General features: G+C 53.7%; 6 protein-coding genes across 6 annotated transcripts; 4 read left to right on the forward strand and 2 right to left on the reverse strand.

The window, feature by feature from the left end:
- Positions 1-463: 463 nt before the first annotated feature.
- DICSQDRAFT_172922 (uncharacterized protein) lies at positions 464-944 on the reverse strand (the record flags this gene model as incomplete). The annotated part of the gene is made up of 4 exons (XM_007368703.1): positions 464-508; positions 560-752; positions 814-883; positions 938-944. 4 exons carry the CDS (start codon positions 942-944, stop codon positions 464-466), a joined length of 315 nt encoding a protein of 104 aa, XP_007368765.1.
- A 4,059-nt stretch (positions 945-5,003) lies between these two features.
- Positions 5,004-5,975, forward strand: DICSQDRAFT_139343 (uncharacterized protein). The gene is made up of 6 exons (XM_007368704.1): positions 5,004-5,149; positions 5,211-5,441; positions 5,509-5,520; positions 5,555-5,619; positions 5,668-5,732; positions 5,779-5,975. Exon 2 carries the CDS (start codon positions 5,211-5,213, stop codon positions 5,439-5,441), a length of 231 nt encoding a protein of 76 aa, XP_007368766.1. The 5' UTR covers positions 5,004-5,149; the 3' UTR covers positions 5,509-5,520; positions 5,555-5,619; positions 5,668-5,732; positions 5,779-5,975.
- A 549-nt stretch (positions 5,976-6,524) lies between these two features.
- DICSQDRAFT_128844 (uncharacterized protein) lies at positions 6,525-7,784 on the forward strand (the record flags this gene model as incomplete). The annotated part of the gene is made up of 6 exons (XM_007368705.1): positions 6,525-6,632; positions 6,965-7,012; positions 7,125-7,263; positions 7,332-7,366; positions 7,478-7,540; positions 7,776-7,784. The coding sequence occupies 6 exons, from the start codon at positions 6,525-6,527 to the stop codon at positions 7,782-7,784; spliced, it is 402 nt and encodes a 133-aa protein (XP_007368767.1).
- Positions 7,785-9,334: 1,550 nt separating this feature from the next.
- DICSQDRAFT_128845 (uncharacterized protein) lies at positions 9,335-10,056 on the forward strand (the record flags this gene model as incomplete). The annotated part of the gene is made up of 2 exons (XM_007368706.1): positions 9,335-9,566; positions 9,623-10,056. 2 exons carry the CDS (start codon positions 9,335-9,337, stop codon positions 10,054-10,056), a joined length of 666 nt encoding a protein of 221 aa, XP_007368768.1.
- A 2,084-nt stretch (positions 10,057-12,140) lies between these two features.
- On the forward strand, positions 12,141-13,142 carry DICSQDRAFT_149063 (uncharacterized protein; the record flags this gene model as incomplete). The annotated part of the gene is made up of 3 exons (XM_007368707.1): positions 12,141-12,170; positions 12,226-12,338; positions 12,392-13,142. 3 exons carry the CDS (start codon positions 12,141-12,143, stop codon positions 13,140-13,142), a joined length of 894 nt encoding a protein of 297 aa, XP_007368769.1.
- Positions 13,143-13,443: 301 nt separating this feature from the next.
- DICSQDRAFT_66946 (Las1-domain-containing protein) lies at positions 13,444-15,220 on the reverse strand (the record flags this gene model as incomplete). The annotated part of the gene is made up of 6 exons (XM_007368708.1): positions 13,444-13,653; positions 13,711-13,804; positions 13,868-14,257; positions 14,315-14,679; positions 14,738-15,049; positions 15,107-15,220. 6 exons carry the CDS (start codon positions 15,218-15,220, stop codon positions 13,444-13,446), a joined length of 1,485 nt encoding a protein of 494 aa, XP_007368770.1.
- Between the last annotated feature and the right edge of the window lie 597 nt (positions 15,221-15,817).

The following is a 15,817-nucleotide window of genomic DNA, read 5'->3' on the forward strand; positions in this document are numbered from 1 at the left end:
ATACATGATAACAAGTTCTATGTTGAGTTGTGCCCTCAAATATAAGTCAGCTATCATGGTGATTTTGCAGCTATAGAGGTGTGTAATGCTTGAGTTGAGAACTATGAGCTATAAATAAAGGATTGTCATCTTATTTGAGTCTCCCCTAAATGAGTAGTGCTAAAATAGCGCAAAATAGTACTACAGTAGTGCAATATAGCGAAAATTAGAGGACCACATTTGCAGTAGTGCTATAGTAGTATCATGTTGGCACTACATGGCACTATAGAAAAAGCGATAGTGAAGAGTAGTTATAACTAGTACCAAGTATACTAATTAGTGCTTAGTTGCACTACTGAAGAAGTGCGTCTGAATAGTAGCTCTAATGTAGATGTCATCTCTGCTAACACTTGCTAATATAGATGAGATTATCTGAATAGTGATAATTAGTGTCAATTCGCAAAGGCTGTTTTTCCAGATGTTCTCAGTGCGAGTAGGTGAAGGTAAGCCAGTACGTCTCTCCCACTATCTGGATACTATCAGAGATACAAGCAAACTGAGAACGAATCATTGAGCTTACATGTGTGATATCAATGAAGAGAACCACGTTGATGAGCGGTGTCTTGATATTCTTGAGCTCTTGAGGCACCTTTCCGAAGTACCCATTACGGTGCTCAGCGATATGATGCCTATCATAAAAGTCACCAAGAGTCTCATTGTCGCTGTCACCCTCAGGCAAAATATTGCCAGGGAAACGTAGTGAAACATCCGCCCTAAATTAAATCCCAAGCATGTCAATAACCAACCACTGCTGTTGATCTCAAGGCAACGTACAGAGTAAGACCCTTGCTCGTCTTTTTCTCCCACAGTACATTCAGCATGTCGAGGACATCTTGGAGAACATCTATATATACCTATGAGCCATCACAATATTACACCGAGCAACGAAAAAACTGACCATTCATTTCCGTATCGGAAGGATGAGTACGTACTAATGTGGCGAGGAATGGAACCTTGCCATCCTTCTTAGTCAAGACTAGAGGCCTGAATGATATAGAGATATTCAACCCATTATTGGACGGACGAGACGGCTCAACTGTAGGAAGTGGTGGTGGTGGCATGGCTTGCTTGTCAGGCCAAGGAATGGCAGGGGCGAGTGGCCGGTAGTGACCATCAAGACCTCTGTGCTGTGTTGCAGCGGCACGGACACGAGCCATGTCTTCCAAGGCTTGAGACTTGAGAGCATCACGGTCGCTCGTGGCTACTGCAAATGGGATAAATACCGATGCGAGTATCACCGAAACATCGTAGTGAACCTCACCGTGACTCCGAGCGCAAACACCGCAAATGTCATTCTTGAAATTTTTGCCTGCAGCACCACACTCGTTGCATTGACGGTAAGCCTAGAACAGAATTAAAGTGACAATTGGTTAATCAAGAGTGGCGCTACACCGACCTTGATTTCAGCGGCACGATCTGGTTTGCCCTGGTCCTCGAATTGCTGGATCAGTTTACACTGACTACAGAGTCCGGAGGTTGTCTTGCGAGGGAAGTACCCTCCGCAGCCATCTAGACCCTCGCAGTAAGCTATGTCGGGGGTGTCGTCAGACATGCTACAATGGTGAAGCAAGAATTGAATCTACAAAACGAAAGGCACACACGTTCAAGGTATCTATACATCACATTTGCTGTGGCTCAGGGCATGTAAAGCAATTTCACGCTTGTGCCCAAGCCTAGAAAAGCAATAAGACTGTGGCAGCAGCACCATCGGACACAAAGGGGTTGAGTAGGCCACCCTCAATGCGCGCCGGACACAGGGTCAAAGCGAGCGTAGTTCCGAAATAAAGCAGGATGGGTTAATTAATGGTATGTACATACAGGCAGCCTGTGTAAGCTATGAGACGAGAGACAGAACATATGAGGCTACCACCCGCCCCTGATCAGAGGGAGGGTGGTTCCAGCGAGGGATTGTCTTGAAGTTTGCGAGAGACGGTGGAGAGAAGAGGTTCAGCGTCAAGGAGGCTCGCTTGCTGAATCACAAAAGCTTAGTTTAAACTCCGCTTAATAGGTGCTTTATAGTACCATCAAGGCCGAAGAACAATAGCGCTGAGGCGCAAAACGGTTGTCGCGATTTTCGAAAATCATCCGTAGCCCTCTGGCTTACCATAGTCGAGGCTATTGATGTGATAGATCTCGCACTCGGCAGCCGCCCCGCTACCATGCGATGCAGACACAACAGCCCCAAGGCGTTGTAGTCCAAACCACGAACGCACCTTGCCCCTCTGGACCTCATACACCCACCCCGTGACCTTCGTGCCTGGCAGAAGAGCGAGTGCCCCTCGAGGAACTTCACGTCCATGTTCACGCCCTCCTCCAGGCCTGGGTCCTGGAACTCGAGGATGCCGACGTTGTCGACAGCTTTGCGGCCTCCACATTAGTCAAGCGGGCTTCGGCGAATAAGAATACGTCACTTACTGATTTCTGTTGGTAGGTTGCCTAGATGTATGCGCAGATATTCGCCCGGACGGGGACTGTATGCGATGTGGTCAGCTTGGCGCAGGTGTTTCAAAAGTTGCGGTTTGGTAATCCCAATTGTCAGCACTTCCGGATCATGGTTCGTCGCCTGGAAAGCTAGTGTAATTAGCGTGGCTGACTACACCACTGACAACGCCAGCACAGAGCTTCGGTAGACCTAATCCGATTGTGAGCCGGTGCGAAATCCTGTGCTAGTAGCCTCCAGGAGGACTTGATGATGCTTAATTGTGCTTTGAAGGTGCACAGGTCTCATACTAGGCTCATAGTGCGAGACTTACAAAATTGTGTGCAGGTGTTGAGTGACAGAATAGCCCCGGTCAGAATTGAGCGTATCTCGTAGCCACCCGTATTTCGTACGTCCGTATTTTGAGTCACGTCACCCAAGCCGCCTGCGCATTTGTCAATGTTACTACCAGTTCATCACACCCCATTGCCGCCAAGTCGCGCGCGACCGCACCACCGCGCGCATCTGCATATTTATGTGTCTCTCGAAACCACAGTGTACTTCACCACAAGAGCAGTTTTGTCATTAGAAATGTCGGAGACTCCCTTTGGTTCACCTTGAGCTGAATTTGTTGGGGTCGCGAGCCTCCTTCGAGCCATGTTATTGCTCGCGCGCACCTTACTAGCGCGGGCTCGGTGCAGCTGCAGTAAGATATCTCCTATCGTCACCCTCGTGTGGTTCAACTAACGGGCCCAAGTTGGGTGGCTATGGCAATGTGTAATGTCAGATTAGCCGCCTTGAACTTTTGCTTGTGCTGCTGCACCCGCAAGCCCCTTACACTCGCAACATTTGGATAGTTCATACAGTCCACTGAAACAATGTGCAAGAAACGCGAGTAGCGGTACACAAAAGTCTGATATTATATCACTAGTGCGCGCGAAGGCCCCAACGAGTTTCGTTGCGCGGGTTGTGACGTACAGGTGACAAGCGTACGGACACCACGATGCTTGACGCACATGTAATGTCCATTTCTCAATAGGAGGATATTATCCGCATCTACTGGCGTGATAAACAAGGAAGCGATTAGCATGTTGCCGCTAAGAACGTTGAGTTTTGGTTCTTTCGAGACTCAAGTATCCTTCAGCTCCCATGCGGCTGCGTATGACCAGTTTGCCCTCAATCATACGTACGGCACTTCCTATATCCGAAACCGCAGATTCAAGTGATTTTCCGAACGCGGAGCCATACCGGTACGAAGGTGCGTTTGTGATAGCGTATCAGCAAGCGTCAGCTGTAACTACCGAACGATTCGGCCTGCAGACGATATGGGCACTCTCAGTGGCCCTCTTCGTTGATGCATAGCAGTTCTTGCTCAAGCATAGATTCTGGATGGCAAGTACAACTATGTGCTTGGCACGGCACGAGACGCGTTAGTCGCTCATATGCTGCAAACTGACCTGCCTGCGGGACGAGTACATACTTACAGCGCCTTGCATAAGTCCGTGAACGCGCGGGATTTTTTCTCTCCGGCGTCTAACCTACCCGACCTGCCTAAACAGGCCTCATCATGGTCACAGGCCCAGACACGACGGGCAGCGCTCGGGATCCCTTCGCGTGAAACGGAGGTTTGTTTTCGGGAAAGTCGTAACTTGTCCCTTTGCCGACGCGTGCCAAAGGATGCTGAAGGGTCGGCAATGGGAAAGTTGTACTTGCTCAGAGGTTCTAAAGCCCTTTGACAAAGAACGATTCGAGGCGGTGCCCGTAGTGAGAGCTCCCCTGCGGCTAAGCCCGCTCGCTGGGCCACTGGCATTTCCAAGAGTGAGTATGCCATGGGCCCAGTAAACTTGCGCATAAGTACTTGTAGTCATACAGTGTGCACAGTGCACAGAGATAGTTTGCATGAGGGCAACAGTCACTGCACGAGATCATATCAAACGGGCCCTTGCCAATGAATACATGACTTGCGATGCTGTGGGTGGCCAGCCTCGAGTCACTCCTAAATGCTTGAGAGTTAGACATGCATATGGTTGATGAAACATGTCGAGAACACGTTGAAGCTACTGCACTGACTCAGGCATGATCATGTATATGCGACTGCACCTTTACCTTCAGCAAAAGTGTAAAAATCCCCTCCAGGATTGTCAGTGTGGCCTGAAGCGCCAGTTACGGTGCGGGGCTGCGCGCGCGCCTGATATAGGGGCTATCGTTGCCTGTCTACGCGATACTCACAATACCGCGCGAGATGCGCACCAGAATTGCATGACCTCGCGGTCTTCATCACATATTGTATGACAATGTGTCGTCGCTCAATGGTGTACAGTAACTACTCTATCCACAAGACACTTCGGCGGAGGTAGTTGCATTGCCACAACCTGTTGTCGCCTCAAGCTTAGCATCAGCGAGGACTCGGACGGGGCCAACATTTTTTCCACTTCCGCACCTTGTCGGCATCGGTCCACTGCGCTGGAAAAAGTGCTCGATGATGCCGAGCCACCTCCAGAGATCTCCCAATGCGCCCAAGCATGCAAGAGACGGTAACAAAAGTTTCTGCTGAGAATGCTAAGAGCAGCCACTGAAGTACGTTACGAGATACCCAGGCTACCTGAATGGTTATCCGCTTCTCCCGCTTCGCCCACTCATTGTTCTCCTGCAACATATCAATCTGAATCTTCTGGCTATCTGGAATGGACTTGGAGTTGAAGCAATCGAGGAGCGCTCGGACTATATAGCAGGACCTTTGGGACAGAATAGAATGCGGCGTACTGAGTTTAGCGATTTTCACCGCGAGGACACAAGAAAGCACGACAGAGTGACGACCTCATCGACGTCCTGCTTTCACAAATATTTGGTGTCAGATAGCAAGAGCCTCAGCCACAAGGAAGTACGCACTTCTGGTCCTGGTACAACTCTCCGAGCTTCACCAGGACGGTTTCCTAGTGGCAGAGCTCAGCCCTCTTTTCCTCTACAGAGGCATGACCGCTGATTGACGATGTTGGTATCGCGTAGTTGGTCCCAAGCCGACGGCATGCAATGGATCTGTCAGAGCTCACCTAGGATTTCCTTGTGAAGGACCTCAACGCGCTTCGGGTCGGACACTGATTGTGCCTGATTCAGCAGTTCCTCCTTCGTCGGCATAGTGTTGCTTGAGCGGTGTAGAGAGGGTGTAAAGCAGATGTAGGGAACGACACTGAGTATGGCAAAGAAAGAGGCTCAGTGGACGGGAGGCACGCGAGGTGACGCGTCAAGAGTAAGGCGCGTGGCATGCTCCAGCCCCCTTCGATCTGTATATATGCGTGCGAGAGTAGTCGAAGTATACGTACTTGTTTGAACCAGTCCTCCGTAAATGCCAGCTGCAGATCCATTTCCGCTCTCCGTAGAAGTACTGGCGACCTGAGGGCCTCCTCCCTGCTAAGCCCGTTGTTCTTCGTGAGTTGCTAGAGGTGCTTGACAGACTGGTCGCACAAGTAAGCTGCAGGGTGTGGCGGTCAGTCCTAGCACATGTCAGTATTAGCAATAATTATGAGGGGGCGAGCGATGACCATTGACCAGGAAGCAGGATGAGACAGACGGACCACGGTGATCATTATGATGCGCGCCATGAGCGGGCACGTGACCAACATGTTTCTCTTCTACATAGACACCTCAGCAGCGATGGACTGGCCCCACTAGGAGCTCTACCGTGTCCTCCTCATCTTTTGACAGGCCTTGAACTCAGAAGGAACTCCGACACTGCAACATATAAAGATCCGCATTCTTTGAGAAACTTCAAGCTGCCCCCTCTTCCCGCCCCATACCCTCCGCCACCAGACCGATTCTGCTGCCAGCCAGAGACTGTCGATCGATCCATCTCCCCCATGTCAGTCATCACGTAAATACACAGGTGCGGTATATGACTTCCAATATACACGCATATATGCGTATTCCTACTCCCTTGACGTCGTTGCAGGCTCTTCCTTGTCTTATCAGGTGTGTCTCCATCGTATGTACACCTCATGCACTACCTTCTTGCTGATTCTGTGTCCCAATTCTGAATAGGAAGCACTGACTCGCTACACAGGAGAACACCATGCTCGTCTGGGATGAGACCGCCAAGGTGCTCGACAACGTGTTCCAGAACGTGTGGGGTGACAGGGACGCCGTCAAGCTCGACAACATCATGGACCTCACCGTGCCAGTGAGTCCCGTCCCGTCCAGCGCTGTAGTGCTACTCCCATCCTTGCCGCTACTGAGCTCAGGTTCGCCCGTCACCGTCCATCCTCGTCCAGTTCACACTCCTGGTCATCGGTATTGCAGGATTCGGGCGCCGGATGTCATGGAGCGAGAACCAAGATGTCCTCCTCGGACATTCATTGACTTTCAAGGTCTGTCTGTCTTCCTGTGTCTGTCTCCCCGGGGGACACCACAGGATATGGGCTTTTGTGTAGACGTGAGCCTGACGCTGCCCGCGCAGGACGCGATGTACAAAGTCTCGCACCACCTCGTCCTGAAGGTCCTGTTCCCGGATAGGGCACTCCCGTCATGCTGCACTTCGCGGCCGCGCATGACGAGCTCATGGTACGTCCATCCGTGCACATGGCTGTATAATATATGTGCGCAGTCGAGTCGGCGTCGGCTCACTTCAGGTTGCATAGCCGCTTTCCGCTTTGAGGGGCAACAACACCTTTAGGCGTACTTGCATGAGATGGTGGCCGCACGGCGGGCCGCGGAGGTCAAGGAGGAGCGCTTTGACCTAATGAGCAACCTGCTCGACGTGAATGAGGACGGGACGGACAGCATGGCGAAGCTGTCGGATAGCGTGCTGACTGGTACAGTACCGCTCGTCTTGATGCATATGTGCATGTTGACAGACATCACCACTCTCTTTTTTGTGTAGAGAACGTCTTCCTCTTCTCGGTGGCTGGGTATGAGGTATGACAGCGCGGACGCATGCGCAATCGGACATGGAGCACTCATGCATGTAACGTACCACCAGACTATGGCACACAACTCGCCTTCGTGTTCATCCTGCTGGCGCACTAGCAAGACGAGCAGGAAGTGTTCTGCCAGAACCGCCAGTCCGTCCTCCCTGCAAACCGGGTGCAGGTACGTCTCTTCCGTCTTGGCGCCACAGTAGCTATTGGCTCGCTGCGTCTCACCATCTGTCCCATGCTCAGACATACGAGGACTTCATTTGTACTCCCTCGCGTGCGTCTCCCCTGTCACCCATCCCCCTCCTACCTACTAACGTAAATCCTCGCCCCGCACAGCGTGATAAACGAGATCATCTGGCTCTTACCCACGTCATGTGTGCAGCCATACATATGTTTGTGCAATGTAGCATATATAGATGTCCTGTAGTAGCACGTTGTACCAGGCTTGTCGCCAAATATATTTGCAGTCTCGTTGTACCTGCGATACTAGCCTGAGTGAACCTGATACCGGAAATGCGAGACAATTTCGCCCATAGCTCACAACATGCGCCCCTTGTTGCGCGGTACAGCCCGGCATTTTAGCAATTCCCCCCTCGTGCCATATCCACAATACCAGGCCACAAATCTAAATGCGGCACGTCATTGCCGTCATCGCAAGCCACCGTCATACCCAAAATACCAGGCAATCCCCAGGAGATCACGGCAGGATTGCCAGGTATTTTCAGGTATTGCGGGGTCGTGCGGGCGGTCCGGGTTTCTTGCGCTAGCATGGAATCGTGACAAGGTGCGCCCAATATACGTTAGTTCAGGTGCTATATTTCTAGTATTCCCTGCCCCCGCGCGTGAATGCAATTTGCAACAAGATTTATACACTTTTGCTGATGACTATGGTACCTCCTGTTTAGATCAGGGTACAGGATCCCCTGGGGGGCCAATGGGCACTCAAATACAGACATGGAAGTACCGCACGCATATCCATACTTCAAAACATTGTGGATTTACCTGGGTACGCGTGTGGTCAACCAACGGGGCCGTGATGCGCTGTCATGGAGTAGTCCCTGTGACCGTGATATGGCCTGTTTAGGCGGGTCGAGTAGGGTAGCCGCCGGAGAGAAAAAAAAATCCGCGCGTTCACGAACTTATGCAAGGCGCTGTAACCGCCCGTGAAACTGCCATCAGAGGCGTGCTTGTGTCATTGCCGAGTGGCCCGAGGACAGCTATAAGCGCTACATATCCGCGCTGGCACAATCACCACGCTACGGCTCCCAACCGTCTCTGAACCGCACATGGCAAGTTCGCATCGAAGGTCGCACCGAAGGTCATCCTGACTCATATGAATGCCCACCAGGCAAACCAGGCAAACACCAACACGCGGCCCATCGACTCTACGGTCGACATTCCTCCGGAAATATTGTATCTCATCTACCAGTCCTTAGCAAACGATCTACGTCAAGAGACGCTGTCGGCCTGTACGCGGGTTTGCAAGCAATGGCACGATGCGGCACGTCGATGCTTATTCTCTACCGTGGTCGTTCGAGGACAGTCGCAGTACGCCCGCTTCTGTCGCCTCATAGAAGGCCATCCGGCTATAGGGTGCTACATCACTGCACTGACACTCACTCGACACCCGGGAGAAGACGAAGCGGAGACTCTGGATCTTACCTCCCTAACGACGCTTCTCCCAAGGTTCACGGGTCTGCGAAGGCTGGTCTTCCTGACCACCCCGATCCTGACCTGGACCGACGCGACTGCGCCTCCGACTTCAGCCTTGCCAAGACTTCATCACTTCCATTTCATCTACACAGATCAATATGCCGCACAGCGGCCACCACCCGCACTATATCATGTCTTGTCGCGTTTCAACTGCATTGACACGGTGGTCTTTCAAGCACGGACACCCTTTACCGTACATCTTCAACAAGCCGATTCATCTGCCCTCGCCCAGACCATCTGCGTCCGTCGTCTTATGTTCGAGAGCGACACCGCACATGCAGTCCATGTCGATTTCTTCCACCGAAGTATTGTTCCCGGTTCATTGCAAACAGTCGTCATTTCCATCCCACACCGTCACGCCTTGGACGCCGTGACGCGCATGAACGTCTTTTTCCGGGAATCGGCGACGAACGTCGTGGACCTCGAGATACGCTGGCCGAAGGCCGTCGCTATATGGCCGGCAGACAAGACATGTCCTGAAGATGGTGCGTGTGAGCAGCCGTTCGCAGACGTGGAGCTGTGTTTGACCTCCCTCACCTAGACTTGTACGCGACCTGGAAGCTGCTCGGGGAGATCATAGGGTGGTGCGGCAAGCTCGAAACCCTCCGTTTCCGAGCTCCGGATACGAAGACGTCAAACGAGGAAGCGAGTGGATTCCTAGCCAGCTTTGGCACGTTTGAGACCATACTCGCTGCCGTACCACCCACTATACGCGAAGTTACGGTCCAGCTCGGTTACTCCATCAATGTGCCGGCGAACGTGGGCGCTTGGAGGCCCGGATACCAGTGCTGGGACTTGAGCGCGCTCGACACGATCTTCGCGCGGGAGCGATATGGCGCATTGCGTCGGGTGACGATAGAGATCGAGCAGGCGAGGCTGCTCGAGCTTTTTGGGGAGATGGAGGCGATTATTATGTCGTCGCTACCGAAGCTTCGAGCTGCTGGCGTACTTCGCGTTGTTGACAACTTTGGGTAATGAGTGATAGGGATCGAGCTATCCGCTGCATTACAACGATCGTCAAAGCAGAGACTACTACTTATGTCTTTCGAGGGATTCGAGGCTAATCACCGCCCGTCTTCTGGGGCATTCCCGACGGCACTGTAGATGAGCGCGGCCACGGTATCTATTTGTTGCACACAAACCACCGCATCTCTCGTCGCCCCCTCGAACACATGGATTTCGCAGTCTGTGGAAAGAGACAAGCAGAGAGGTATGGCTGCGCATGAGAGGAGTTGTAGAAGTGAGAGCAAAAGGGATCCGCGGACCCAAGCACGATGAGGAGTGTCTAGCTCAGATCTCTACATAGATCTGTAGGCTTCTATAATCGGCTGCGCCCGGTCCCCGCGGCTCCGCATGAACACCGCCCGCGAACTGAGCTACAGTACGAGCTACATAGGCGCAGAACTCGCATTCACCAAAGTCACTGTTCCAAAAGAGAAGAGCAGAACTTGCTGAAGAATCTCTCAGGACCTGATGTAACGAGGTGAGAAGGGGCGAAGGGAAGATGAGGTAGAAACCTCCAATAGTCAAGAGTACTAGCCGGGCCATGGAGTCTCCAGGTGCCAGTGATGTCGGCCCACAGAGAACATAGGCGAGAAAAAGAAATGCCACGCGAGCGGGCAGAAATACCGCGCCCATGCAGACATGCCCAGTACACGGGAGGGACGCTCGTCTGCTCAGCCTTTACCGCCTTTGGCCCAGGCCCCTCCCATCCCCCTCTCCATTCCTCTTCTTCCTGCTGGCCTGTCCTCGCCCCCATCTCAGTCACTCCTTGTCTCATTGTGTCCCTCGGACCCGTCTGTCTGGTCGAGGGCGGCACCGGATCACGACCTTCTGTCGTAACGAGTAATACCGACGCTCCCAGCGTTGCGCACTGTCAAACATCTATGTCAACCTCACGCACCCGTGCAATCATAATTGCACTGGCAGTCAACTTGCTATGGACACGTCATGTCTTCCCCAGAGTTTCCGCAAAGGTTGTAGAAGCCATGCAGCAGGTAAGGATATCCCGTTTCATCTAGGAACTGCGCTTAGGCGATCGGCAAAACTCACCGCCATGGCTGCGTCGTTTGCGATCACAGGGTTTCCTATTTGACTGGGCGGGAGATCAGAGTACACCAATTCCCATAGCTGGTGCGTCATACGTCATTCACATCCTGTATCGCGCAAACTCAGACGGGCATTTCGGCGGTCCGCGCAGCTCAATGTGATACGCTGCACATAACGTGGGGTAGACGTTCGGCCACCGGGTGCGTTCCTCCAGTTTTCTTCCTCCTTCCCTGCCTAGATTGACCGATTCTGTCCGGATATTCCAGGCCAAATCCCGTGGCACCGTACTACCTTCAAGTCTACACGTCGTGAGTGGATTTGACCGGTCATCAAATCACCCATGTGCCTCTGATCTTATGTTGTGATCCCGCGAAGGGCATTCGTCGTGCCTTTCGTGATCCCTGCGGGAAGCGGCTCGTCATTTGTAAGTCAACCTTATCCACTCAGGCCATCATCTGAGTCTTCCCGAATCATCAGGATTGGCCTCTTCCATTCATTCCTGGAACGCAGGTGGGTGGCTATGCATTCTATGCGGGGAAACTTGGACTGACACCTTCCCACGAAGTTCCAAATATGCATGGTGCGTGAAGTAGTGTTGTGGTCGTGAGCATTGTCTGACTGTCGCATCAGTTTGCCAGCAATGGGGTGACGGGGGGTTGTCAGCAGATATACACCGTGTATCCTACGTCTGGCAGCTCGTCGCCTGTCTGTCAAAATCTCACCTATCCGGCGGGCGCATTGGACGTGACGGCAAAGACACTGGATGGAACATGGTCACAATATGGTTGGATCAACCAGGTAGGCCTCGTCGCCTAACGTCCAATCTAGCAGCCGTGGACAGACAAATCTTCTCCACAGTGCAGCGACATCACAGTAAAACCAAACAACGGCACCCCTCCATTCACATACACTGTATGTGCACCTTGAATCACTCAGTCCTATCGGTTAAACCTGACTGTCCTTAGATCGCACCTGCGCTCCGACCTCCAATCAACTTCACATCCAACACGATGGACACGCAGGACTGGACAGTGTCACTGGTGAGCGATGTGTGGCCCTGTGCCTTGTTCATCCAGAGGCTCAAGTCATTGTCAGGCATTTGGTCTGCCTTTCTGGCTTAGTGTCATCGACTCAACTGGTTGGACATGGACGAACGGGCCCCTTCATGTCGGTGGCGATGGCACAACGACATGCCTATTAGACTCTACGTAAGTGCTCTCTGGTATCCATGTCCGACCACTCGCTGAACATGCGATTGCAGAGTAAGCGACGACAAGGGCTTCTCGACAGGGGGAGCGATCGGCGTCGCCTTCGGCTCCCTCTTCCTCGGACTCCTTGTGGGCTTAGTGGGGGCGTTCTTCTTCTTCCGCCGGCGTGAACAGCGCTACGGCACCGGAGCAGTCGCACTCCGGCGCAAGTCTCTGGAGCCGCTCGACCCTTCCATGCACGGCCTCACCCACCCATCTTCCAGCGCTTCGAGCACCTTCCCAAGCCGCGGCGGCCCCCACGACATCGAACCCTTCATCCTCCCGCCCACTCCCGGCCTCGACGACTTCTCGCCAAACTCCACGACGGGGCTGTTCCCCCACCGCCGCTCGGCGCAAGCCACCACCTCGTCCTTGGGATCAGATCGCAACGACCCTTCGAGCCCCCGCCATGAACACTCCTCGAGCCTAGGCACGCTCGGCGGCCAGCAGTCTCCCACCACGACCGTCACGCCCAGTGTCCGCTCGCCAGTCGCCCCCTCGCCTTCAGGTCAACAGGTGTATGTCGTCCACCACGACGCGGGTCGTCCCCCACCCGTGACCGTGTTCACGTCTGACGGGACACAGGTGGTCGAGCTCCCGCCGCAGTACGAGTCCGCAGCGCAGTCTTCAAATCCGCCGGGGCCGGGACGCCCGCCTCAGGCGCTGCCGCCGCCGCCGGATGGGCAGAGAAGACAGCCACGGCCGCTGGTGGCAAAACAGGGACGGATGCCCTCGAATAGCGACCCTTCGCCGTCGAGGTCGTAGCTACTAGTCCGGACCTCCAGTTTTCGTTTTCGTGCTCTGGCGTACGCTTTTCGTTGATTGGTGCAGTGTGCTTTGTGCTTCTATTTCGCGGCTATGCATATATCGTACTACATCTTTTAGACCGGACATATGACTATCCGTCCTGTGCGGAGTCCATGGACTGGGATTCTTCGTCTTCGTCCGCTTACCATCTTTATTGCTTCTCTCGTATCTTCTGTGATATAGCAGCCTCTAATCGTTGTAGACCGCATAGGTACAATTGTATTGTAATGGACAGCATCTACATGTGTGCGATGGCGTATCACGCGCAGGCGACGTATATACCGATGGGAGCTGGCCGCCAGCCGTCGCGTTCGGTCAGTCTCCGCCAGCCCGGTGGAAGCTGGGTGGATTCGGCGAATGCGATCGAGGCTCCTGGGGAGCCTGTCTCGTCTTCAGTCGAGCCGTTCGAGAGGGCGAGGAGTGTATTCAGGCGAGTGTCCATGACGTTCACGATGTTGTCATCCCAGTCCTGTATGTGCCAGGAATATGAGCAGGGTAGTGGGAGATGGGCGGCGAAAGAGCAAACCTGGGACGCTTGCGCAGGCATCTGGGTGAGGACTGATAGAGCTGCCGCGAGCCTTGGCCGCTCTGCACTGACGGATCGGAGCAACGCGTTCGCACTGGCAAATGTATTTCATGAGCACTGTCATTAGGTGCGGTTAGAGAAACGCGATAACACTCACGCCTTGGACGTGCTGCCGTCGACGCGTGCTGGGCTTAGAGTCGAGACGATCCGCACAATTATGCTCTCCCTGAGTTCCGCAGCGTCCTCTGGATCGGCGACGTATGTGGGGCAGTTGTCCGCCAGCCACTTCGCCCAGCTTGCAAGGCACAGATCGTACGTGGGATCATCCTTGGGGTCTTGTGCGGCTACCGCCAAGGAGACAGTCTCTGCGCCAAAGTCCGCATCACACGGCGGTGTATGGGCGCGGGACAAGTGAGAGGTGATCGCGTTCACGAGGTGCAGAGGTAATGTCGGATGGAGAGATTGCAGGTGGGTGAGGAGCGGAGACCATATTGCGATGGAGGAGCGCGGCAGGGCCAGTGAACCTTGGTCTGGGGATATCCTCTTTCTACACGATCGACAGCCCTGTCAGTACACGAGATACGGGTCGACAATGAGAATTGACTTCTTGGAGAGTGGAACAAGCATGCCCCTGTCGACTAGAACCTCCGCCAATCTATCGAGCGCCCATTTTTCGCGAACGTCCTCTTCGTCTCCGTCCTCTTGCCCGTCTTCCCAGCGAACACCTCCGGCGGCGGACGCGGAGGCAACTTTTGCCTCGGCTATCCAGCGCTCGATGTCTCGCATGACTTTTGTAATCTCTGCACGGTATTCGACGTGGAGAGTCGCATCTCGTGTGGTCGCCTTCATGATCGCCTTGTATTGTTTGAGGGGCGAAGAGAGCGGACGCAGTGGAGGGGCAGCTCCGCTGGACGGTGTCACTGGGTTGAGGGTCGGAAGGAAGTAGTTATCAAGCAGCCACGCCATTGCCTAGAGCGTAGTTTACAGGATGAGCATTCCGACGCATCTCATAGAGGGACACGCCTACCTGTTTCGCGGCATCCCGAAGTACTTCGAGGCTGGGAAGATCTTCGTGAGTCGCAGCGTGGCGGAGCTCGACGAACCATGCGGGGAGCCCAAGCTGCTGTGCGATGCTGTGAATTGATCTGGCGTACGCCCCTAGCTGGAGGGGGTCCACTAAACCGTTGACGAGCCGTATAATCGCAGAGGCATAGCTCATCCGCAGAGACAAATACGACGAGGACGTCGCTGCAGTGCCATCCTGTAGAATCACCGACAATATCGCATGTGTGGAATCCAGTGCATGAGGGAGATGCACAGCCGCCTTCCATGCTGCCAGCTGTACGAGAGCAGACTCAGCGAAGAGGGTCCGGAAGCAAGGGCCAGGAAAACTTACTCTGTCTATCGCGCGCTGCTTCGCGTTCAGGTCTGCTTCATCTGCGAATATCCAGGAGCAAACTTGTTCTAGCTCGGCTATGCTCTCCCAAGGAACGCGCCGAGGAAGACGCATTTCGAGGCTTCAGAACTTTACTGCAGCGGAATCCGTGTAAAGTTGAACCCGACGTGGTGATAGAACGCCCGCAGCACTCCAGGGTGCGCGCCACACCGAGACGCCCAGCGCTTACACTTCCGCAGAAAGGCTTGCTCCCGGTCTTCGACCACCAGTATTGAGATCCTGCTTCCGGTCCGTTGCTCGGTTATGTCGAGTATTGCGATGCCCACCAAAGCTAGAAAAACACGAGGGTGTGACCATGTAGCATCCAGCGGCACACTCCCGACCCTTCTGACGACAGGTGTGGTCCGGAAGCTATCCATCCCTGCTTGCTGGCTCCGCTATCGTACCAATGGCGCTCTGCGGCTGCGCTAAGGAGGTATGTACGGGTATGTCAAGTCCGCACATTTTCCACAGGACTGGCGAACGTTACGTCTGGCACAGTGAATTGAAACTAACCGTCAACCTCGTCGGCGGTACAGCTATCCTTGACCCGTTCCTAGAGCACAGTATTTCAGACCTCATGTTCTGTTGCTTAAAGTCTCCGGCTTCGCTGAATTTCAGGAGTTACATCCCCCCGCCCTACTAAATCTGTGGGATTCATATTTTCCTTCT

This window comes from Dichomitus squalens (genome assembly GCF_000275845.1).
Source record: "Dichomitus squalens LYAD-421 SS1 unplaced genomic scaffold DICSQscaffold_39, whole genome shotgun sequence".
In the NCBI taxonomy this organism is placed as follows: domain Eukaryota; kingdom Fungi; phylum Basidiomycota; class Agaricomycetes; order Polyporales; family Polyporaceae; genus Dichomitus; species Dichomitus squalens.

Excerpts from the sequence above, each read along its gene's own strand:
- DICSQDRAFT_139343 (XM_007368704.1), top strand. The coding sequence starts at position 5,211 with ATGCGGCGTACTGAGTTTAGCGATTTTCACCGCGAGGACACAAGAAAG.